Genomic DNA, 24,923 nt, shown 5'->3' on the forward strand with positions numbered 1-24,923 from the left:
TGACTTGACACTGGGTCTCAGGAGCAGCAGTGGGTCTCCGTGAATAGAAACAGAATCAGAGGTAGACAGAAACAAACAGCTGATTTAAAAACAAAAAAACAAAAAAACAAAAAGAATCGTCCGGATTGCCTTTTAGATGAGAGTAGGTGGTGGCTGCAAGAGTGAAAGAAATCATGCCAACCTCGGTGATTTTTATTCTTCTACAAGACTATAATATAATTTCCTTATCTGTTATAAGCAGAATTCTACCTAAACACATATTAAATCTGAGGATTAATATATTATTTGGGGGAAATGTGCATCACAAAAATGAGAACAGAATTACACAGTCAAGACCTATTATGGATGGAAAACGCATTTGGAAAGAATGTGGCCCTGTTCACACATCTCCAAAGACCCGCCCTCGATAGGGCTGAGTTTAAGTGTATGAGGCACAATATAGCTCTTGTTTATCGCCATATGGAAGAAGCGCATACGGAACAGACACTAAGAGATTAAAAAAACCTTCCAAAAATAAAGCAAGAAAACCCAAAGCAGAAAAGAAAAAGTAGAGTGCTTCCTTTCTGTGTGTGAGAGACGAGACTATTTCAACAGCTGATTCCACCCTCAAAGTATACAGCGCACATAAAATAAATACAGGTCACAAAAATTAACAAATCATCATAACTGCCTAATACATCCTGGGCTGGTTGTGGAAAAACAAGATCATTCTGGATTTATATCTGTAAGTGTGGGATTTCCTGGACAGCTAATATCCACAAACAATCAAACACAGGAGGAACACGGGGAAAAAGGCAGCATTATTTCAAATTTGAGCTGGGAGTCGTGATTTGTAAAGGCTTCAGCAGGAACTGCAGTTGAAATTTGAAGCAAGGAAATTCTTCTACTAGGCACTGATGGACATTTCTCTGTTTCTCTTGGCTCCGTACAGGTTTTTAGGTCACTGGGTTTCGAACGTGATGCCAAAAGTGAGAATCTCACTAGCACAGAAACTTTGAAAAGGACAACTAACTTAATCCCTCAATTTAAATAAAATAATAATAATAAAAAAAAATCTAATGATACTTCACTCAAGAGTCAGAGCTTTTTATGAGACCTGTTGCCAATATTAGTGTCTTGGAATGATCTCATCTTTCATCCTGGCGAAATTCCAACACACAATTTCATTAACCCAGGTACTGCAGGTGATAAAACTCATTTTTCCCTAAAGAGACAGCTAAAAAGTACCAGTTATACATTTATGAAGTACCAGCAATCAAAATTATGGATTTTCTAAAAGGTTTTTAACTACTTTTATTGAAAGGAAAATCGCTGTCTCAGACTTTTGTGACACTGCTGCTTCTAATAAATTTTACCATTTAGACATGGCCATAACGTGGGAGACAGTGTCAATAAAAGTATGGTGCAAAGATGATCCCTGTCTTTTAAGTAATGCCTTCTAATCACACGCCGGAAACGATCACGTGAAGTATGTAACTAATGGCTCTTAAAAGAGAAGAACGCACGACAATGTATCTATAGTGATACAAGGTACCGTATACACATACTGCTTATATGCAGAATTAATTGCAGGAGGAGACACTAAAAAATGTGTCTCATGCTTTCAGAGTCTATGAGGAAAAATTAAATTTCATTTACATTTCTGACTAAAGTCTGTTTGCTGGGGAAAAAAACGGGTTCAAAGGTTATTTGCTTCTTTTTTTTTTTTTTTGAGCAAAGTGGTGGCAATGGGCCTGTTATCTTTGGCAAATTGGTCTAAACTTTTCTATCTAATATTCTATAGATCACTAGAGGGCACTGTGGTATTTAGGCCACTCTGACCTCTCTGAGTACTTGGAAAGGTCCTGAACTCCCGAACAATGTCAGAAAGGTGAAAGGGCAGACTTTTTAAGGGGGAAAAAAAATGTGTTCTGGTAGCACCCACTTTTTAATTTTTCTAAAGCAAGTCAAAAATGCACAATCAGGGCAAAAGTCAAATACCTACAAAACCCTGAGCTCACCTTGTGATACTCAGACTTGTCACCTGGGGGGCCTGAAGGGGGGGACGACCAGCGTCATCCCCATATTCTTGAGATTTAAATGGTGAGGCTGGACTTTGATTTGCATACACCCACATTCTAGATGGCTACTCCCTCCGCACGTGCTCAAGCCTCCTCCGCGCGAACTGGAGGCAATTTCACTGCAGAACATTCAGGCGTGCAAACCGAGAGCCACAAATGGTTTGAAACAATTTATGATATCCGGCCTCCTTCGACATGTATTAGCATATACCTGGTTTCTTTAACATACACTTTGTTTTTCCAAAACCACAAACATCGTTGCTGGAACTTCATGTGGAAGTGCTTAAGGGGCGGAAAGTTAACACCTTTGTGATCCCTGCCTCCTCACGGTGGCTGTTACACAAAAGCTTCTTTGTGCAGGCTTTCTCGAGATGTTTTCTTAACATGTTCCAAGTAGTTTTAGGCAGGGAACTAAAGTAAACAAGATGTTACCATGATAAAAACACTTGTGAAAACATTACAGAGCGCACTTCGTAGTTTCTTACACATAAAACTCTTCACAGTTTTGAGAAGTAAAATTCACAGAAAAAAAAAATTCTTTTTTTTTTTAAAAAGCAAATGACCGATGGAATGTCCTCGACTGTCTGCAGTCGTGGACCTTTTTGAAAGGGTCAGAGTTCCGCCCCTAGGGATTTTCCTTCACCTTTTTTTCTCCTAGCCTATTAGAGCACGTAGCACATTTATTTGTTTTAATAAATAATATACATCCATCTAACACGCAAAGAATTGTTTTGATTGTTGTGCAGGGTGCTCTTCTCCAAGAGAAAGAGCCAAAAAATAAAAACAAAACAAAAACAAGAATTCCTTTCAAATGGATACCAAGCAAGGACGCACATTACACTCTTCTGAGATGTGACACAAATGACCACCTAGAAGAAAAACTAGGGGGAAATAGAAATATTCTTCCCAAGCACAGAAGACTACCTGGTATTTGTGAAACTACGGGTCTGTGTCTGATTTTACATTCTACGTTAGAAACAGGAAAATATGGTCATGATTTAACCTTCAAATCCACTCTCCACCTTGTCAGAGAATTGTATGAACCCTTTTTGAAAAAGAAAAAGGGAAGAATTATCAATCTGTGTTTTCCCTGGTAAAGGTTGTGTCTTCAACCGGGTTTGAAAAGAAACCACCAGTCCAAGTGGGATCAGAATGGAAGGACACAGGGCGCTTCACCTATCTGGATCGGATTGGCCTTGTTTTTGTTTTGCTGTTACCGGAGGACTCCGAGCAAGGCAGGTCTGGAGGATTTCATTAGAGTTAGCAGGGGCACCTGCTGGTATCCGTTAGCACTAACAAATACGGCAGTCACATGATCACTCATGGCTGATGGGCTAAAAAAAAAAATCAACACGAAAACTGCAACTTGTTTTGAGAAGAAACAGGGAAATAAATGCGTACAACAGACTGGGTATCTGCTGATTCTGATAAAGCTTCCCTCTCTGTTGGCTGTGGGGGAAAGACAACAGGATGGTTATTTGTACAGTATTTATCTTTGAAATCAAGGGCCCTGTGGTATACCTCACCTTGGGAACAAACACTGCAGAATGATCACAGAAAAGTGTCAAATCTCTGGTTTTCATTTACCAACAGTTATGATATTTTGCTCTCAGGAGGGAAAAAAAGAATATGCTTCATTTTTAGACCCATGAGTCTCCCCCTCCCTTCCCTTAACCTCTCTTTCTGCGAACAGTGGCATTTTATTGTCAGGTGGGATTTTTATCCTGAATCACTGATCCTGGCCTCTCTAAAAAGTTACATCTTATGAACCTGAGCCTAACAGGGTCAGGGAACAGTTACAGAGCAAAGTTACTTGCCCCTTTCATACTGAGCCCTAAAAACCAGGTGGAAAAACCCAACCCCATCAAAGTACAGAAACCGTGGCTGGTGAATGAAGTAACAGGGCAAGGCATGCATGGATGTTTCCCTAAACTATGAATAAACCTAAGGGCTCTGTGAATCTAGACTAAAATAACCCAGGATAGCAATGGCCAACGACATGCAGAAAGATTTCTCAGCTGTGAACATTAGGACACCAAAAAAGTTTACCCTAGCTCAGAGGTCAGCAATCTTACCGCCCATTCCTTACGCACAGCCCCATGGCTGCTTTTTTTTTTTTTTTTAATTTTTATTTATTTTTATTTTATTTTATTTTATTTTATTTTTTTAAAGATTTTACTTATTTATTTGACAGAGAGAGACAGCCAGTGAGAGAGGGGACACAAGCAGGGGGAGTGGGAGAGGAAGAAGCAGGCTCCCAGCAGAGGAGCCTGATGCGGGGCTTGATCCCAGGACTCCGGGATCACGCCCTGAGCCGAAGGCAGACGCTTAACGACTGAGCCACCCAGGCGCACCCCCCATGGCTGCTTTTATGCCACAATGGTGGAGGTGAGGTGTTGTGACAGAGACTGAAACCCAGCATATTCACTGTCTGATCCTCTACAGAAAAAGCTTGCCATTCCTTGCCCCCCTCCCCCCAATCACATGTGACTGTGTGGGACTTTTGACAAGAACTTAATGGTTAAAAAACTAAAGATTAGTCTCTTCTGACAGATTAATGCTCTGCGGCGTCACGATACCTTTCCTAGAATGGTCAGAAATGTTTGGATTTTTAAAATTACCCCTCTTTTAAAAATATACTTAAGTAGATAGAGGAGAAAAGAAGTACTAATATATTTTTAAGGAGTGCCTGGTATGGGTCAGGCACTTTACACGATGCACCTCTTCATTCCAACAACCCTGAGAGGTGGAGTACTGATATTATTATCCCAAATTACATAGGCGGATATTGATGCTTAGAGATGCTGTGTAACTAGCTCAAAGAACACACTAACACAAAGTGGCTTCACCACCCAATCTGACTTTGCTTCAAAGCTTTTTCTACACCTACTGCCTTAAGTTGAAAGCATATAGTTAATAAACTGCACTGCTTCTAACCAGGCGGGATTGTATAACAGTTAAGAGCAGGCACTACAAAGGCAGACAGCTTGGGTTTGGATCTTGACTCCACCTCTTATTAGCTGTGTGACGCTGCTGCGGAAAACCACTTAACCCCTCTGTGTCAGTTTCCTTATCTGTAGGTTGAGAGTAATACCTTCATATTATCACTGTAAGGGGGCATGAAGATTAAATGAGTTATACAGTTGACCCCTGAAAAACATGGAAGTTAGGAACACCGACCCCCTCACGCAGCAAAAACCCGTGTGTAAATTTGATGCCCCCAAAACGTAACTCTTACTAGCCTACTCTTCACAGGAAGCCCTACCAACAGCAAAAAAGTTAACACATATTTATATATTGTACGTATTAAATAGTATATTCCAATCAAGTAACCTACAACAGAAAATACTAAGAAAAACATAACGGAAGAAAATATATTTATAAAACTACTGTATTTATCGGGGGGAAAAATCTGCACGTAAGTGGATCTCTGCAACAAATTGGTGTTGTTCAAGGGTCAACGGCATATGTGAAGTATTTGGAACTGTCCCTGTAGCACAGACGTTTGATTATAAACTCTTACTAGGGGAGTGTAAAATCAGGGTACAGAAGATAGGTGGGGAAAAAAAAAAACTAGAAAGCAACAACTAAGTCAAGGTCAGATCAATGCTACATTTTGTTGAGTAAGAGTGCCTTGGAGAATCCAGGCACTGCTGGTTATCTACCTGTTAAGAAAACACCTCCACAGAGGGATAATGAAAAAGAAGAGTGAACCCAAGAAAGAGGTGCTTCCAGAATCTGCAATCTGGCACAGTTAGAGAAGAAATGCTTAAAACATCACTTCCCAGTAACAATGACTCCACGGTGATGTGAGTCAAAGAGGCCACGTGGTTTCTGTCTGACCCACACGAAATACGGTAGCTCTTCTAGTCCAGTTCAATGGAAAGCAAAGTTGGTTTCATCAAAGCCAATGTGATTACTCTGTAGACTGCACACAGATGTGGGAGAAGTGAATCTGCAAGGAGACTAACTTATTTTCCACTACATTAAGCAAGACACTGAAACCTGAAGACAACTCTGAATTTCCAAGAGCTAAAATCATGCTAGAGAGGAAACTCAGAATCCTGAATTCGTCATATACGGCCAATCAATGTGTCACTGAGGAAAGCAGTAGGAGAACAGTGAGTTCTAGGTTTTGTTTTTGTTTTTTTTCCTTCAGCATTTCCTCTCCCTTTGCTGATTTACCTACTTGTTTTTCACACTCAGGAACCAAGTCTCTCCTCCCTAGCCCCCATGTGGTTCACAGGGGGTGAACACATCTCTATCTGCTCTGGAGGTGGGCATGGGATGCGAGCCTGGCTATATAGCTGTGATCTGCTCAAAGCTGGAACACGTGACTCAATCTGGGTCAATGGGAGTCTGCCCAGGACTGTTGCTGGAACGACGGGACAAGAGACGCACTGTGAGATGAGTACACATAGGACGGCTTGGCACTGTCTTCCTTAGTTCTACTTGGAAAGAGCCTAAGAACGAAGGCAGCGCAAAAGAAAACTGAGCTAAGAGACACCGAACCAGTACTCCACTGACACTGCCTAAGCATCTGAATCCAGCCATGGGCTTCCCAGTAACAAGAGTCAATTATCATTCCCTACCCTTCAGGTTTTTTTAGTGGGGGGAAAGGATGAGGGGTTAAACCAATTTAAGTCAGGTTTCTGTAGCTTGCAAACAAAAGTCTTCTAACAAATACAAGTCGACAAATAAGTCCGAGGAAATAAACAAGCAACAGTCGCAGGTTCATAGTGGGCATTCCAATTCCACTGAGCAAATATGAACTGAGAACATGCCATTTCATGTGCAAAACCACAATAAATAATTGAGAGGTGGTTTTCTATAAAGAGCTGGGCTCCTAATATCCTTAAAAGGGGCTTTTTAAAAACAGGAATTAGTCTAGGCCCCAATTCTGATGATCTAGATTCTTTTCTTCAGTATAAGGTGTGGTTTGAAATTGTGCTATCTCATGGTGGAGGCACAAAAGAAAAAAAAAAGATTATATCTATAAAATATATATAATATTACATATAATATATATTATATAATAAAAATTATATATAAAATGTATATATTATTTCTCTCTATATACATATCTATCTCATCTAATTGTCAGTTTACATAATAAATGGACTTCTGATTTGAGGATGAGGGTGGAAATACTTTGGTAATTAACAACATTTTTTAAACGGATCATATTGGAAAACTGCCCTTTTCCCTTGTGACTCTAAAAACTGATACACTGAGAATGTTCAAGGTAATTGTATATTTCTAGAGACTTTATGAAAATAAATCTTATTTACAGATGGTTATCAGCCATTCTACAGATGAGCGAAATTAGCACCAATACAGTTATCAAAGCTAGCACCGGTGCAGAAGGTGAAATCAGAATGTGAAAGTGGCTTCTGCCGAGGTCTTTTTCTCTCATTATCTAAATACAATTAAGCAATAACAAAACAATGATTTTTAATGAGTGATTTATAAGACAACAAAGCCCAGTAACACTAACTTGAATCATCATAACTGTAAAGGGCTTGTGCTTACTCTGAAGTATCACTGCTCTTGATTGTTGATATTTAAAACACATTTCAGGCATCTCTTTTCAAAAAAAATTTAAGTTTCGAATGACCACCTCATGCTTTTCAAGTAAAATACTAAAGCTGGGAGGCTCTGAAATAGATTCACAGGCTTCATTAATTAAAAAACGATATTCACCAACGCTCCTTTCAGGTAACACTGGATGTACCTTAACGGTAGGCTCTTATAATATTTGTATCCAGGTCCATAAAGCTAAATATAGAGATTGCTTTAACAATATAAAGACCACACAAAACCGGAAAACTGCACCTAAATCCACAGGCTTCTAGTTCTAGAGGCTTGAATGAGAAAAGACCGAAGGAAAGAGCCCCAAACACCCAATTTGTAAGCCATCACGAAGCCAGATATAAAGGAGTGATACGTGCGTGTACGTTGGATTACTGCATGATAGGTCAATATACTAAATATAATGTGTTATTATATTCGGTTCAAAGATATTGTCAATAAATTTATGGGGGTGTCCACAACACAGGGTGGTGTAGTCTAAATTTTATTAAAGGACAAGGTAACTGTAGGGAAGGGAAATAGTAAGATGTGGTGCAGAAGCCTTTCGCTTCAACTAGAAGATTCATGTATCATTTATTTACAAAGATACTTTAACAGTGTTACAGATTCAAAGGGAGTAGCCCAAGTTTCAGTCATACTTCAACTGCAGATATTAAAGTTACTCCATTCTCCCCATAAGGACAAGAATCCGAACGAAAGCTAAGGCCAATATGGAAAGGTGAGCAGCAAGGTGGCAGCATCTCCTTGGCACCCATTTCTTAAGTTCATGAAGTCATTTGCAGAAAAACAAAGAAGACCAATCGCCAAGCTACAACGGGCCAGTCACTGACAGCAGTTTTAAACAATCGGAGTTAGTAGGTCAGTGATTCAGTATGCAGACACAGGAACAAAAGTGAAAATGATATTACTGCAAATTTAATACTGGGAGAATTTTTATTTAATCACTGTCATTCTGAGAAAATGGGTAAACGCAGACTGTTCCGAAGAGCATCCAAACTGTCCTTGGTTATACCTCTTTGGCCCTTTGCTATCAACCCTCCACAGGTGCTGTAACTATTCCGATGACAATGCGCTAGACCTTATGATTCAGAGTCCATTCTCAAAATGGTGGTACGAAACCCTCCATCAAAAAGGCATTTTATGAGGAAAAGCATGAACAGTGGGAGGTGATGGCTATGTAAAAGAAAAAAGCAATATAAAATCATTCTTACTTTAGAAATGATTGGAAATCTTCGCACACTGCTTCACAGCCTGGCCACTTGCATACACCATGTCCATAGAGAGGATGGCTATGGGGGTGCTCCTCATGGGACAAACTGAAAAAAAAAACACACACACACACACACAAAAGGACAAGAGAATGAATATGTTGCCAAGAACCATTCCACCAGACTTAAAAGGCAAGAGGAACCCACGTGGCTGAAAGTGGACATGGAGGAATCGAGGGTTTCTTGTTCCCCATGAATTTACTAATTAATTCCGAATTGTTATTTAAAAGCCAGAGTTAAATCCCAAAATGTGAATAGTCCAATGTGAGAAATGTAACCACCATGTATGAAAAGTGTTTGACAGGCTTTTGTTAGAGGCAAAGCTCTCTACTCAGACTGTGAAGGATTCTTTAAAAAGCTAGAATTTATCATTTAATCTACATAATGAAAACGATAAAATCTGTACTTGATTCTGAGATTCTCTTGCTGTTCTCTACCCAGAATATTATACATCTTCCTCCTCCCTTCCACCGAAAAACTGCTTTCCCATAATTATATGATCTTTTCATAAATTAATTTTATCAAGCAAAGAATAGAGCAATTAAATAATTTAGAATAAAATAATTTAGAAAGACAAATATATCCAAGTCGATGATTAGCTTTAAAAAAGACACTAATAACAGCAGAAAGATTATACCCCTAAAATTATAGACACCAAGAGTGAGAAAAAACTTGGCATGAACACGAGGGGTTAATCCTCCAGTGGGGTTCCAATCAATACATAATGATTCGACCGCAAGGATCCAAGTCATGGGTTGCTTTGATCCGCGCCACGTGGTGCTTGGGGAAGTATATCTGTTGCACTCGCTGATGAACCAGATTCTCAAATATTTTCTCTATTAGATTTCTTGCATCCAGACTTCTTTCAGACAAATTATTTTTACAGTCGTTTCCATAACCTTAGATTCCATCAAATAGAAATGTAAAACTAACACAGAGAGTTCTGTTTCATACTCAAGCACATTCCCTTCAAGGAAAGGGCTATTTTGCAACTGACTCCACTGCCTCTCCGTGACTTTGAACTTCAATCATGACTACACACACACACACACACGCACGCACGCACACATGCGTGGCTTCTATTTTATATTACCACCAGGATGTGTATTCATATATCATCTATCGATTCACGTTCACAGAGCAGACATACACAAATGCCACTTGTCCCTGACTTACAACATAATGAATCCACAGTGGGCATATTATGAACAGTTAAATTAAGAGCAGTAGGAGTAAACACACATGTGCACAGAACTACACCTTAGCAAGGATCAATAGGTCTCTCTATGGCTTTTAAATAATTATGCTGGAAATTTAATATAACTTGAAAATAATAACAAGCTTCTCTGCCTTAAACAGAAAATACATCGGGGAACCAGAAAAAAATTACAGAAGTCTAACTCATTAAGGTGTCCCTCATGAGAGAAAAGACTAACGCAAGTGAACGGAGGTAGTTCCGTAGTGAGACTTATAAAGCCCAATGACAAAAGGAGAGTCTCTAAGCAGTGAAGAGGGCAAAAGTCCATTGGACCAAAGGAAAGAATTACTGCCAATCCAAGTTCATCTTCAGATTTTTTTAAAGTCTAAAATGAATTACATAAGATGGTGGACGCTAGTGAAACTATTTTGGTTCATGGTCATGACACAAATAAGTCAAGTAAATCAAGTCATTATGCTGTACAACTTATATAATGCTATCAATTCTATCTCAGTAACACTGGAGAAAACAGATATGGTACCAAGACAGAATTTCAAAAAATTATGGACAATATTTGAAATTACAGAATCCTCCTAAAGACTAGAATTCTCAGCTATTCTGAGGGAAGGAGATCATTTAAAAAGAAAACTATTCCTACCAATGGCTTAGAAAGAAAAAAAAAACCCTAAATAATTGTTTTCTTTACCAACTTCAGCTTATATATATAAAATATACATCATACAACACTTTTAACACATTAGGGTGTGAAGATTTATATCATCCTTTTATATTTAATATAATTTTGTTATTAAATAATTTCTCATGCTATCAACTGTCTTCAAAACTTTATTGACTGAAACTAACAGCCCATCATAAACCGTCTTGGCCCTACTTACATACCAAAATTTGTCTAACCATCCATTTTGGACATTGAGATTCCCATCATGTTTCATATGTTTATGAATAATGTTAAAAATAAAATTTACCAGGTTAAACATTCCAGTATGTAACTGATTTTACAAGACACATTCAGGGAAATGGGATGAGTCAGTTAATGAGTACTAAGTTCTAAAATTCACTATGAATATTCTACCAAGGTGCTCTCCAGAGATGCTACGTGCTGAGTACATTCTTAGCCATTATACATACTTTGTGTGATCCTTTAAGTTGGAAACCAAATGCCTCAACCAGTTAGGATGTAAAACTAATACCATTAGTTAAAAACTGCATATGGTTATTCTATTGTGCTTTGTTGTTGTTGTTGTTAACTGGAGAGTGTTCTGAAAAGTATGAAAGAAAATGGTATGTGTTCACTAGAGGGATTTATGACTAGAAATAAAATACACACGCTCGAACACGGACTCTGCCATTCCCTTTCCCCCCCACCCAATCTCTCTGCTTTTTGGTTAACTTGTTTGTGAAGGCCCCGTGGCTTGAATAAAAACCACTCTGCTCTAAGAATTTATTTTTTGATCAACTTGGTATCCTTATTTCAAAGTAAGGACAGAGGACAGTTCACTACAGCCTAGAAAGACAACCACGGGCACCTGAAGTCTAGAGAAACAAAGTCCTCGCACACACATACATAGTTACATACTCAGAAGACCTCTTGAAGACCTAACTGTACATTCAAACCTTACTTATTACGAAATTAAGATATGCTCTTATTTCAGTAAGTTCACATAACACTAACTCTGAGCTGGCTACTGAAGAAAGTGCATTCCCCACGCCACCCCATCGTCATCCCACACCTAATCACCCCACCCCAGATAACACTGTTAACATCTGGTACTTCATTGCACTACGTTTTTCTTCCAATGTATTACTAGTTTACAAAAATGGAAGCTATAAACACTATTGTTACTTGTTTTTCATGTTTAATATATAATCGAATACTTTGATTTCTTGCACCTCACATGTGCATTTCTTCAGGCCCCGAAGGAAACGGCACTTCAAGTGTATAGCGAGGAATGTCCGACATTCCCATCTAAGAGACCGGGCTGCAATTTACAGCCAGTCTGGCGTTCCACCTGATGTGTATTCCAAGTAAGGCTGGGTAGTGATGACCACGAGCAGGTGCAGGGCTTGAAATCTTTACTTCTTTTATCCGCACTCCTGATTTCCTAAAAGATGAAGCCCAGTCAACCCCATTCCTACCCAAATCTTCTGGTAACCTTAGGTATAAGCAGGGCTTCACGGGGATCCAAACATTTTTAGCAAGGCTTTGATGCACCTCGGCATGCAGGACCACTGGCTCCGGCCGCCCTGACCTGCATGGCCAGTGACTGTAATTGGATACTTTTAAATACACAGTTGTCTGAAATAAAGTGCTTGGCTAGGTTAGGAAATGGAATAGGCTAGTGGTGGTGCCCAGATAGAGTATCTCTGGACAAACATATAGGAACCATAATAATTGTCAGGGATGATGAAGAAACAGAATTTCCACCACATCCCTTTTGAAGTTTTTATGTTATACACTGCAGAAATGTTTTGCTGTGCAATTTTAAGTTTCCTTCAGATAGATGTATGAACGTGTACATATATATAGGCACACACACACACACACACACACAAATCAAGTGCTATCAGGACTCATTATTGAGACTGCCATTTGCCCAGAGAGCGGCACAGCAGAGCCCATGGCGTGTGTGGCTGGGTCCTGCTTCTGGCCTTTCAGTCACGCTGTCTGGTATACCAGCTGTACTTCTGAATGGGAGCGTTTCTCTGTCATTGGAAAAGCGGAACAGACATTTATATTCTGACTGCCTTTTGGGGTGTGCCAAAAGGTAAAAGAAGGGAAATTTATTTTTCTTATGTCAAAGTATGCCAGCTGGAGCCATAACTTCAATACAGACGTTAGCCTCTGAGAAGATTTTATATAATGGCCATGGTTCCTCAATGGTGACTCTTCACTATTTCCTTCCAAGTTCATTTCTTAATGACAGCTTGAAACTGGAATCATTCAACTCACCTGCTGCAAGTAAGTACAATTTCTCATTTCTGCCCCTACTCTCTAGTGTCCTTACTAGTCTTATAAAGTTAATTTACACTGGTGTAACCAAGAGGAGAATAATTTTCGAAGGAGATGAAGTCAACAGACACCATTCTGTACCTCAAGACATTTCCGGCCAAGTTAAAGGCAGTTTTCCTTTCTCCTTAAGGTGCACTCTCAGCTTTGACTGTGCCCTGACCCAAGTTCTCATGGTTGCCTTTGGAGTCTCACCCAGTTTCTGTGTTTTCCCTTTTCCAAGAGTGCTCTGTTTTCTTCCTCTCGAAATTCCTGATTCATCTGTAACAAGAGTCTATATCTGTGTACATCAGGTTTCTAGCTTCTCTCCCCCATGCTTCCCCTGAATTAACCCCAAATTATAAATTGTGTATTATTCCACTGGCAGTTATGAAAGACTGTTGGGTCATTCTCCAATCACTTAAAAAGGTGGAATATGTTTTTCTTTTTAAGTGTTATTGAGAAATTCATACACCATACGATTCACTCTTTTCACATGTATAAGTCAATGGTTTTGAATATGTTGAGAGCTGTGTAACCACATCACGTATAATTTTAGAACATTTCCATCACACTAAAAAGGAATCTTCTACCCATTAACAATCACTCCCCATCTCTTCCCAACCTTCAGCTCCTTCCAACCACTAGTCTTCTTTCTGTTTCTAGACATATGCTTATTCTGGACATTTCATATAAATAGCATCATACAAGATGTGCTTTTTTGTGTCTGCCTTCTTCCACTTAGCATAACACTTTGGGGGTTCGTCCTCACAGCATGTATCAGTACGTCTTTTCTTTTTTTACAGCTGAATAGTATTCCACCGGATGTACAGAAATGCATTTTTTTTAAAACCATTCATCCACTGATGGACAATTGGGCTGTTTCCACAGTCTGGCTATTGTGAATAGTGGTGATAGGAGAATGCACGTGCACGTACACGACTGAATTTATGTTCTCAGTGCTTTGGGGTATATACATCTAAGAGGAGAATCTGCAGGCCATGTGGGAAGTCTACGGTTAACACTTTGAGAAAATGCCAGATCAGTTTTGAAAGCAGCTGCACTACCTTGTATTCTGACCAGGACTGTTAGAGGGTTATTATTTCTCCACACACTTGCCAACACCGGCTGCTTGCCTTTATTTTAGCCACCTTGGTGGACGTAAAAAGTGGTACCTTTTTGTGTTTCTGATTTGTATTTATTTAATGTTTAATGACGTTGAGTATCTTTTCATGCGCTTACTGACCATTTATAGATCTTCTTTAGAGAAATGACTATCCAAATTCTTTGCCCACTTTTCAAAAAATTGGGTTATCTTTTTATCGTGCAACGGCAAGAATTTTTAAAAAACATATTCTGTGTGTTAGTTTCTTATCAGATATATGATTTACAAATACTCCCATTTTGTGGACTGTCTTTTCAGTGTCTTGATGGTGTGCTCTGAAGCACAAGTCTTTCATTTTGACAAAGTCCAATATATCTATTTTTCCTATGGGTCCGTGTGATTCTGATGTCACATCTAATCGAAAGTAATGACGATTTATTCCTGTATTTTCTTCTGAGACTGCTAGTTCTCACATTTATTTTGAGCTGATTTTTGTACATGGTGTGAGGAAGGGGACCAACTTCAATATTGTGCATGCTGTCCCAGCACCATTTGATGAAAAGCTTGTTCAATCCTAAGTGAATTATCTTGGCCCCTTTGTCAAAAACCAACTGAACATAAAATTCACTTTTGCTACATTTTGCACATGGATTCTGCACATGGATAGGGAGTGGGCAAAAATGACACAGCTTGTTACTGACAAGATGAATAAGGAGTTGGTGTTCAGTGGTTACTGGTTAAAGGAATGAAGGAGGTCTGTGCCTTCCAATAAGGACTAACGGCATCCTTACGGCCGCTGTGAAACAGCACGCCTTTCCCTTCTAAACCATTCCCCGCCCCCTACAAATACACCGAAAAGCACAACTAATCCCCTTCCCGCTGCCTTTGACTGCTTAGAAGCAGTCCTGCCTCCCTCTCTTCCCCATTGGTCACCCCTCTTTCGCCCCCACCATTCGGCCTTTCATTCAGCCAGCCAACTTTAACGGAAGGCTAACCCTAAGACAGGCACCCAGGATACTAATGGTGAAGACCTGTTCTCTGCCAAACGGCCTCAGTGCCTCCCTACGGCTCAAGTCTCAACTTGTCTGTCTTCTTTGCAATTCTTGGGTTTCCTGTCCATGGGCACGTGCTTCCTTCTGCCCACCCCATAACACTGTCGATCACAGAATCTTCCCCTCTCAGATCTGTCACAGCCCGTGATTTTGGCTGGGTGGCAAGGGACTGCTCACTCCTTGTCAAAGCCCCCAACAACTCCAGATACCTCAGGTTTCCAGAAAGGTGTTCTCTTGACACAGTTTCACGACTACCTAATAAAAAGTGCCTTACACTAAACTGCGATCATAACCACGCAAGAAAGCCACTGTTGTAAAACTGCTTCTTGAATTCTCTCATGACAACTTCCACAGAGAGGATCCCACGTTCTCTCCTTCTCTAGTATCGCTTTTTAGTTCTTATCCTATTTCCCTGCCTTCTACTTTGTACCGCATCCTGCTTTCAATGACACTTTAAGTACCAGACTAGGGATTTCTCAGGTTGAAAGACAGGAGTATGAATTCGATTTCTAGTGATGAAGTGGTGTCAGAAGATACGGTGACTTCAGATGTTTTACATTAAATGTTCACAAACTAATGGAGCTATTTCTGATATATACAATAAGTGAATTTCATGGACACCAGGTAAGGGGCGCTGGCTTTGGAACTCCGTCACGGTGGACCTTATGATACAGAGCGATGCAGACGAACAGGAGCAAAAGAGATGGTGACTTAAATCTCTACCACAATTTTCCATTTTAAAGTTGATTCTTCTGACGTCTTTCCTAGTATTGTGTATCTCCTCCAAACCAGCTGGAAGTCAAAGTCTCTTGCAGAAAATAAAATGACAGGTCAAGTTTCTTCATGGGTTACACTGCAGTATCGGGAGGAAAAGGTCTTACACCTGCCGACAAATGCACAAATGATATGTGGGAACAGGGGAAATGAGGATGTGATCACGGCATCCTTTTTCCTGATAGCTTTGTAAAAATGACCTTTCTCCTTTAACTTTCACTGAAAACACTTCAAGAAGCAGGCAGGCTTCTCATTTTCCACTGAAAGCTGGGAGACGGCTCAGATGTCGCATTTCTAGCATACTGCCTTCATTTTGCTTTTCACTCATTACAGAAATACGCCATCCTGTTTATTCATCAGTTTTCCGAAAGTACGTTGGCCATCAGTTCCATCATCTTACCACAAAGAGAAGGGTGTCTGAGGAGAGCCTATGACAGAGTCCAGCCTAAAGTGAGCGAAGATGAAGTTTCCACCAACTGGAACACACACACCGACACACACGCAAACGCACACACACACACTTCTCTCTTTCACTCTCTCATGTGGTGAATCCTTGACTCTCCTTCCCCAGAACGCTCATCATCTCAATTTTCTGCTGCTTTTCAAATCATGTTTAATTAGAGGATTTCACATTCCCTTGTGATCTGATATTCATGAGTAAAACTTGCAGTTGGAGTGACTGTGAATTAGTCTATTAAGAGCCCGATTTGTGCTTTTAAACAATGATAGAGATTATTATTATCTGCTCTCAATATTGCAACTTGAGCTGTGAAGGCTACCTTAACTAACTTTACATCTGAAGTAAAAGCTTTTGACTCCTTAGGTCCAGGGGTTTTTGTTCCCCCCCCCACCCCCGTGCATTACAGAGTACCCTGTAAGAAATACAAGGTACCCTCTCTGTTCACGGCCCACACTAAAGCGGTGTGTGGGGTGAGTGTGATATACCCAGAGCCCCACTTTCGTAGTTACAAAGTCATGCTCATGTGTACTAGACCAAGACATCAGATTCATGACTTCTCAGTGTTACATTTACATGAAGTCTATTTAAGTCACTCAATTTTAAGAAAAATATTAAGTAATAAGTAGTTAACAGGTACACGCAGATGTGGCAAAAATGGGACATGGTGGGAGACTGATTCAAAGTCACTGCTGACCGGGCTTAAAAGATGGTATTTGTATGCAAGCGTATGGAAACACAACCTTCCTCTTCCACTGCTCTTCTCAGAGTAATGTCTCTCAAATTCTATTATGGATATACATCGCTGGCAGGTCTTCTCAACATGCAGGTTCTAGTTCAATAGCTCTGGGCTGGGGTGCAAGACTGCATGTCTGCAAAGCTCGTGTGTGATGCCAATGGTGGTGGGCCCCGGACCACAACTTGAGTACTACGTGCCTGGAGAGTTCCCTGTTCTGCACCTGACCTAAAAATGACCATGCTTTATTAAAGGAATGCTCATGGGGTGCCCTACTCACTGTGGGTTGAATAACAAGATACAGATGGATAAATAGGGAAAGAGGTGGCCCAGGGGGCAACCTCACCAAGCCATAGTTGCAAACTCATTAAAAAAAAAAAAAAAAAAAGCTGACTGGTCCTGTTACCTAAGAATGATAGGCAAGGCTTTTTAAGATTTAATGTAACAGAACAGGTAAGAGTGAAGGAAGTTAGCATGGGGAAAAGATCACTTCCTGTTACTATGAACTAACACCAATTTCACGTGAGCACAAGTTTGGGGAGTGATTCTGTCAGAGAATGCCCAAACTCGACATCCGCCTCAGGCATCCTCTAAGTCTGGTTGGTGCCCCATGAGCCTGAAAAGTACAAGATGTATGTGTAAGGAGGATCTTGAATTAAGTTTTTAGGAAGATAAGTGGTACGCTCTGGGCTTTTCCAGGAAACCAGGGTAAACATACAATAGAAACAGCATTTCCAACCACTTGGCATAGTACCATATTCAGCCAAGGTCCCTCTCCTCAGCAAAAAGAGGGAATCTGATCAAAATATCTCAATATAAGACATGCACACACTCAACGGTGGCCCATAGAATGTCAGTTGGAGCAAGAATGCTGAGTTTTTTAAAAACTGGCAGATTTATTTTAATTTATATTAAGTAAAAACATATGTAGTAACTCTAACCTCTGATTTCACATGTATCACTTCTCAGGATGAGGCCTATTTGACTTTAATTTGAAAAATGATTTGATTTAAATAATATATATCATTTATTAATATATATTCTAATATATTATATATATACATATGTTAGAATAATATACATAATGATATACGTAGATATAGCCAAGTTCACGATCATGGGACACAAACTCAGATGACTGAGGTTTGGGAAACCAAAAGCGTGTGACGTTTTCTACAAGGAGATTCAGTCCCTAGCTGGATTAGCTTCCTGAGTTAACAATGATCCAGCGGCAAGTCACTGAAGGCATACTTTGAATTTTCAATGGGGAAAGGAGAGCCTCGGGGTCTTCCTGGACTTGAGACCAAACCCACAGAGTGCGCTGCATCCAGCACTTCCGGGACCTAAAGCCATCACGTGGGATCTAGGAGCATCTCTTCTTCAGGCTGCAGCTGTGACTAGTAACCGCTGCTTTACCAACGGTAAGAACCTGGGGTTGGGTGCCGTGAGATCGGCAGCTCCCTTCTTCACCATCCACATCACCCATCTGCCCGCCCCATCTCCCTTTTCAGCTCCACGGGGCAAAACGTGCCATCTTGGTTCCCAGACGCCGGGAGTATGTGCCCAGCAGGACAATGGAGCAGAGGATGAGAGCTTGAGAATCTGGGAGCAACTGATCACAAACGGCGAGCAGGTGATGACAGAGGCAGAATGCCTGTGTGTGCATGGCGACGAGGGAAGGAATAAATAAAAGGAAAAAAAAAGAAAAGAAAAACAACAGGAAAAGGCAGAAGCCCAGCTTTTGTTTCTGACGCCGCTAAGGGCTATCCTGAGTTTATGAGAGTTTACCACTGGCGGCATTAACACTGGGGTCTCGCTGAGAAAACAGAATGCTTTCCAAAGAGTGGCTGCGAGCAACTGTGTCAATACAGACATAGGGACCACTAATCCAAAAATTATTAACACCATTAGGCAGGCATTCTTATTATGTCAATGCAAGTGTGCTTGCGCTGGTGACTCACAAGGTCTATGTGGAACATGTCCATATGTCAGAGGCACCAACGGTACCCAAGAAAACCAAAGAACATAAATAAAAGTTCAATACTAATTCTTCTTAGGCCTTCCTCCAGAATACTCTATGGAAGCCAGCACAATTATACTCCAGGACCAGAAGAATCACGTAAGTCAAGTGTGAGAACCAGACACGCAAGCAGGAGATGAGGGGACAAGTGACGCAGGGATACAAATTGGCTGAGAACCACTAGGCTTTTGCATTTATGTGGCCTCAGAACTATCCTGCACATTATGCAATTCTTGTTACTTCTCTGTAGGACAAGATGCTTCATTAATGCTCACCAGATTAAACTCTCCTCTACCTTTAATTGCACAGTAAACACTGTGCTTGTGATAAGCATCGTGTTGGGTTCCTGGATCAGAGTCTGTATGCTGGGATTCTTAAGGAGCCCCATGGGTGAGTGGTAAGATAATATTATCGTTTCTGTATGCATGTGTTAAGATAATAGGAGTTTTGTAAGAATATACGCGTGTATATGTGTGTATCTTTCTCACCCTTAGCCTCTAATTTTTACAATATAGGTAATACATTAGACATGTATATAACTGACTAAAGACCAACTGAGTAGGGATGCATATTCAATATCTGTAATAACGATACAGTAAATAACCAAATACAATCGGAGGCCACTGGCTGTTCTCTTCCTCACTGCAAAGCTGTACCCAATTCTCCACCGGGAGAGAAAGAGAACTGAACAGATGGCTGGGATATAAAATGCTATAATATCTGATTTGGGCCTCACAGTATCAGTAGGAGCTCAACGGCTACAAGGAAGAGAATGAGAGCAGGCAGATGGCCGAAGATGCACAAAAAGCATCTTCAGGCATAAAAGAAAAAAAATAGAAAAACAAATGTTTACAAATGATTTAAAGACCGATATTAAGAAATATAAAAGAAATTGTGTTCCACAACATAGTTCATATTGGATCATAGTCTTAAGAATTTTTCTCTTTCTCCACATCGCTTCTCTGTCACTTTGAATGGTAGCAGGCGAAGAAGGCCACAGTGTAAGGGTGGTCGAGAGCAGTGGTTCTCAAAGTATGGCCCCTGGGAACTTGGTGGAGATGCAATTTCTTAGGCCCTAGCCCAAGTTACTGAATCAGAAGTACTGGGACTGGGGTCTGGCAGTTTGCAGGTTAGCCAGTCCTCCGGATGATTCTGATGTGTGTGCTCACGGTTGAGGAGCACTCTTATGCGAAACCCAGCTTTCCTCCCACGTTTGGAGCACCTGTAAGTATCAACAAGACTAACCAGGTGCTCCTACAGCATCTACGGCCAAAGGGGAGCAAATATAGAACTACTCCCAATGGCTTAATCTTCACTAGTCCCTCAGTTCACCTTCTTCTGCACATTTCAGCTAGTCTCTGCAATGAAATTTTGCACCTGTCATGCGAGGCTGGTTACGCTGGATGATCGGGAGATAGCAAAGAACAGGGAATGTTCCTTCACGGAGCTCACTGCATTCAAAAATTTCACCTGCTGCACATTGCGGGGGGGTGGTGGAAATACATACACTGTGATATTCCACTAGTGCCCATTTTAAACAAATCAGATGCTGTGTCACGTTTTGTATATATTCGTATCACTGCATTTATTACACTGTGTTGCAAGGGTCTCTTTCCCTGTATGTCTCTCTGATTAGACAGTAAGCTCCTTAAGGGGCAGAACTAGGTTGCAGTCCTCTATTAAACCCCTGAACCTATATAGTTAGTACATAATAAATGCTCAATTAATGTGGTTTGAACGAATAAACGACTTCGACAATAATGAACAGCACTCGTTACTATTTACTGAGCACCCCCTATGTGCCAGAGTCTGGGATCATGCCCATTTCACAGATGGACAACTGAGCACACCAACATTAAGTCACTTCAGTGGGCAGCCTGCATTGGAATGCAGGCGGTCCGGCTCCAGAGTCCACACCTATCACCACTGAACAACACAGCCACCCCCACACTAAATGAGGTATGGGCCGTGGTCCAGCAAAACATGTTCTTTCTGCCCCTGACTCAAGGCCTCTGCTGCTGCTGTAACCTAAGCCTAGAGGGCTGTTCTGTCACTTCTTTCCATCTGTTCAAAGGTCACTTCCTCACAGAGGCTTTGCCAGACTCACTCTTCTCCCTTCCCTGCTTTATTATTTTGTTCAGAACTTCTTTCTTTTTATTATGTAATTATTTGTTTGTTCTGCATCGACTGTAATGTCAGCTCCATGAGGACAGACTTTGTCAAACTCACAGCTGCATGCCCCGGAGCCTAGGACACGTGGCACGTGGCTGGGGTTTGAGAAGTTCTGCCGAATGCACACACGCACGGGAGTACCGTCCAGTGACTTCTGTCCCGCTCACAAACACATTTTTGTTGAACTCTGGACAACTCCCCATTCATCCTTGTTAAGTTTCTTTTTATTTTTGCCTGTACAATCTTCTAATTTATTCAAACACCACTGGATTATTCCAGCTCTGGGTGTCATTTTTTTTTTCTAATTAAAGTAAACTGCCATTTATTTCTTACACTGATCTTTAACACAAGATCTTCTTGTCGTAAATATGACTCATGCGGAAAAATGGAAGTTGAATACCGGGGCTCATACGTACAAGAATGTTTCCATCAACAGTTCAGATATAAAAGGTAGAGACATAACCATCGATGTCTGTCCAATTCTAAGGTCTATAGTAATACTTTCAGTGGCGTTTTAGCCTTTCGGATGTATAACCTAAAATTCCACCAGATGACTCAAAGGCCCCTCTTGAAAGCAAATACCACATCATTTACACAAACACTTTAGGTTTTCTTTCCTTCTGTCATAATATACCTTCAAACTCAATATTTACAGCCAAGATGTAAAATATACACAAAGAAGAGATCCTTCAAAGACAGACTTCAAAGTATCAAAAAAGAAAGGAGGGAAGAAGGGAAGGGAAAAAAGGAAGAAGAGAGGGAGGGAGGGAGGGAGGGAGGGAGGGAGGGAGGGAGGGAGGGAGGAAGGAAGGAAGGAAGGAAGGAAGGAAGGGGTCAATCTGCCATTAGTCTGATCTCCTTGAAGACTATAAAAGGAATGAAATTTGAAGGTCATAAAAGTACGTCTGTTTGTTTAGGGAAGTCTTACAGGTAGTATAAATATCATCAGCTACAGTTGCTATGGGGTCTGTTTGTTTACCAAACAAGAATACAAATAGTTATACAAAAGTGGAACAACATTTAGGTACATAAATGGAGAAGGCTCTGCCTTCTGGTAAATTTCCCAAAGTGCCTTTTAAAGCAGTCCTATTTTCACCTTACTCGCTGGGAAATCTCGGTTTCCTTGGTTCTCCCTTTTCAGTTCTAACACCTCCAGGGAATGTTTTACTCTGAGATTTCTGAGTCTGATAATCATTTTCTTTCCCTTTTCCCCTTTTTTTCATTTTAAGACCTAAAAACCAAAACCACTAGCCCGAACATCCAAACTATACAATGAAAACTGTCTTCACAACATAAAATGCATTAAAAAAAAAAGAAAAAAAGGACAACAAAAGCCACAGAATTTATAGAAGCATTCTCGTACAGGCACGTATTCTTAGAATTGAGTTAATCCACGAACAACCACCCAGAAGAGATTGCGTGTGTATCTTTAAACTGACTTTCTATAAGCCAGGTATGTTTCATGCACCTGAATTATACCTGGCGAGTCAACCATTTGTTTTGGAAAATGAAGTGGGGGAGGGGGGAGAGGAGAGGGAAGGAAACCAGCAAAGCCCTTCTGGAATATCTTGGGGGGCGGGGCGGTGAGCACGCACGTCGTAACTCAGATCTACCGGAAGACAAACCGTACCACGGAGGCTGCTGGGAGTGGGAGCCTTCCCTTCACACTACATTGACCAAAGTACCCACCAGGCACAGCCCCGACGCCTTTCTGTGAATGGTACAGATTGCCATATGGATGGAGACACTGAACAAGCTGTACAACTCTGGGCGACATGTGCCCGGGGGATCGTCCCATATTAACACCACCTGGGCTGTGCCAATTGTGCTCTGTCTGTGCAGAGGCACCGAAGAGCCCATCAGGATGTTATTTTTGAGTACAAACAAAAAGGAAAATTACAGTTAAGAGAATTCTCTGGCTAGCCTATCTGTTGCTCAGTTCCCGAAATAGTTTCCCAAAGGAACGGTTATCTTCTTTATTCACACAGGCAGAAATGACAAGCTGGAACACATATTAACAATTTCCCTTTGTGAGCCTCCACTATTGTTTTAATGAGGAGAATATACTTTATAATATACTTAGGCCCTGACTGATTACAAAGCGGGGTGGGATAAAGCCGCTCAGGGCGGCCGTACATATGTAACACGCTCATCTGCATTACCCAGGCGAGCCAGGCAGCAGAGCGGGGGCTCCGCTGGCGAGGGCTGCGGCGCCGGACTCCAGGGTGACACCCGCGCAGAACGGGCAGCTCGGGAAATCTTGAAAAAGAATGTGACTTTCCTTTAAGCCTCCTGTGTAGGTTCCCCCCTGATGTGGCCCCAACACTGGCTTATGACCGTGAGACTCCTACGTGTCATTTAAAGGAGAACAGAAGAACCCCAGGACTTTTTCAAACCACATGGCCTCCTGGAGGTCCCTGGCTTTCCCTCTTCACTTCTGGATGGATCCCATTGCCGCCAAAGGAAATCTTTCTGTTTAGGAATCCTGGAGGTAAAGTGTGGGTTCCAACAAGACACTTTTACAGGGTGAAGGGTGAAACCCAGTATAAGGGACAATGCTGTCAGAGTTCCCCCAAATTGGTGTTCACTGTTCTGGGCCCGACGTCTTCCTTGACACTCTTGGTGTAAGATCAATGTTAAGAAAGCTAAGGCATATTTGGGAGGAAGGGCCAAAGGCTCTACCACACGAGGGTAAACACCTGTAAAATGGTTGCGTGCCAGGAAAAGGATCTGGTGAAGAAAACCCTATTAGCAGGAGCCACTCATCAGAAAAGAAATGTCTATCTTACATGATGAGAGAAAGTGGGGGCTCAGATATTATTTCACAGGGGAAACCGGGCACGTTAGACATGAAATAGCCCATGGTTGAGATTCATACTGTATAATATCCCAAGAAAAACATTAAAACCAACCCAATTTAGGAGAAACTTATAAAAGGAATGTATCTCCCTAGACCAATGATACTATTTTATTGGAAAGCACGTATCGTTCAAACACAATAAATAGAAGAAGATTTATAGAGTCTAATGATGGTGTGTTATGGTAAAAGGCACTTTATTGAGATAAGATACAACAGCTGTTAGAGAATAATGGCTGAGGTTTTTTTCTTTTAATCACCATACAGAGTGAACAGTCAAGAAAATCCATAAACCTATCCCTCGTGGCATGCCTATATTTTAAAGGTTTTCTCCCTGCTCTCACCCTACGTATGAATGACAGGCCACGATACTCCACCCTGCCACACTACCCTGAGACAACCTTTCTTCCCTGCTCCTAAGGCCCAGAAGTAATTGGTTTTAAGCCATGGGACAAACAGGCTGCAGCTCTTCCAGGCATGGTGGTCACAAAACACCCAGCAGCGTGTCTGTCCTACCAAATGTCGACTAGACCCTGGTGTTTCTTTCTGATCGAAGCAGAAACGTTTCTGCCCTGCACAGGTTACTGTCCATACAGATAGACAAGGGACAGGTGTCGCTGCCAAG

The 24,923-nt window shown here is 41.1% G+C and overlaps 1 protein-coding gene across 19 annotated transcripts in view; it reads right to left on the reverse strand.

Moving 5' to 3' along the window:
- The window catches only part of FOXP1 (forkhead box P1), a 571,962-nt gene that overhangs the window by 48,545 nt on the left and 498,494 nt on the right, over positions 1-24,923 (reverse strand). For all 19 annotated transcript variants that reach the window (XM_026501232.4, XM_026501233.4, XM_026501229.4 and 16 more), the window contains one exon: positions 8,864-8,968. In XM_026501232.4, coding sequence (XP_026357017.1) covers positions 8,864-8,968 — 105 coding nt within the window. The remainder of the gene's footprint in view (positions 1-8,863; positions 8,969-24,923) is intronic.

The sequence above is a fragment of the Ursus arctos genome, unplaced genomic scaffold (genome assembly GCF_023065955.2).
Source record: "Ursus arctos isolate Adak ecotype North America unplaced genomic scaffold, UrsArc2.0 scaffold_14, whole genome shotgun sequence".
NCBI classification, from domain to species: domain Eukaryota; kingdom Metazoa; phylum Chordata; class Mammalia; order Carnivora; family Ursidae; genus Ursus; species Ursus arctos.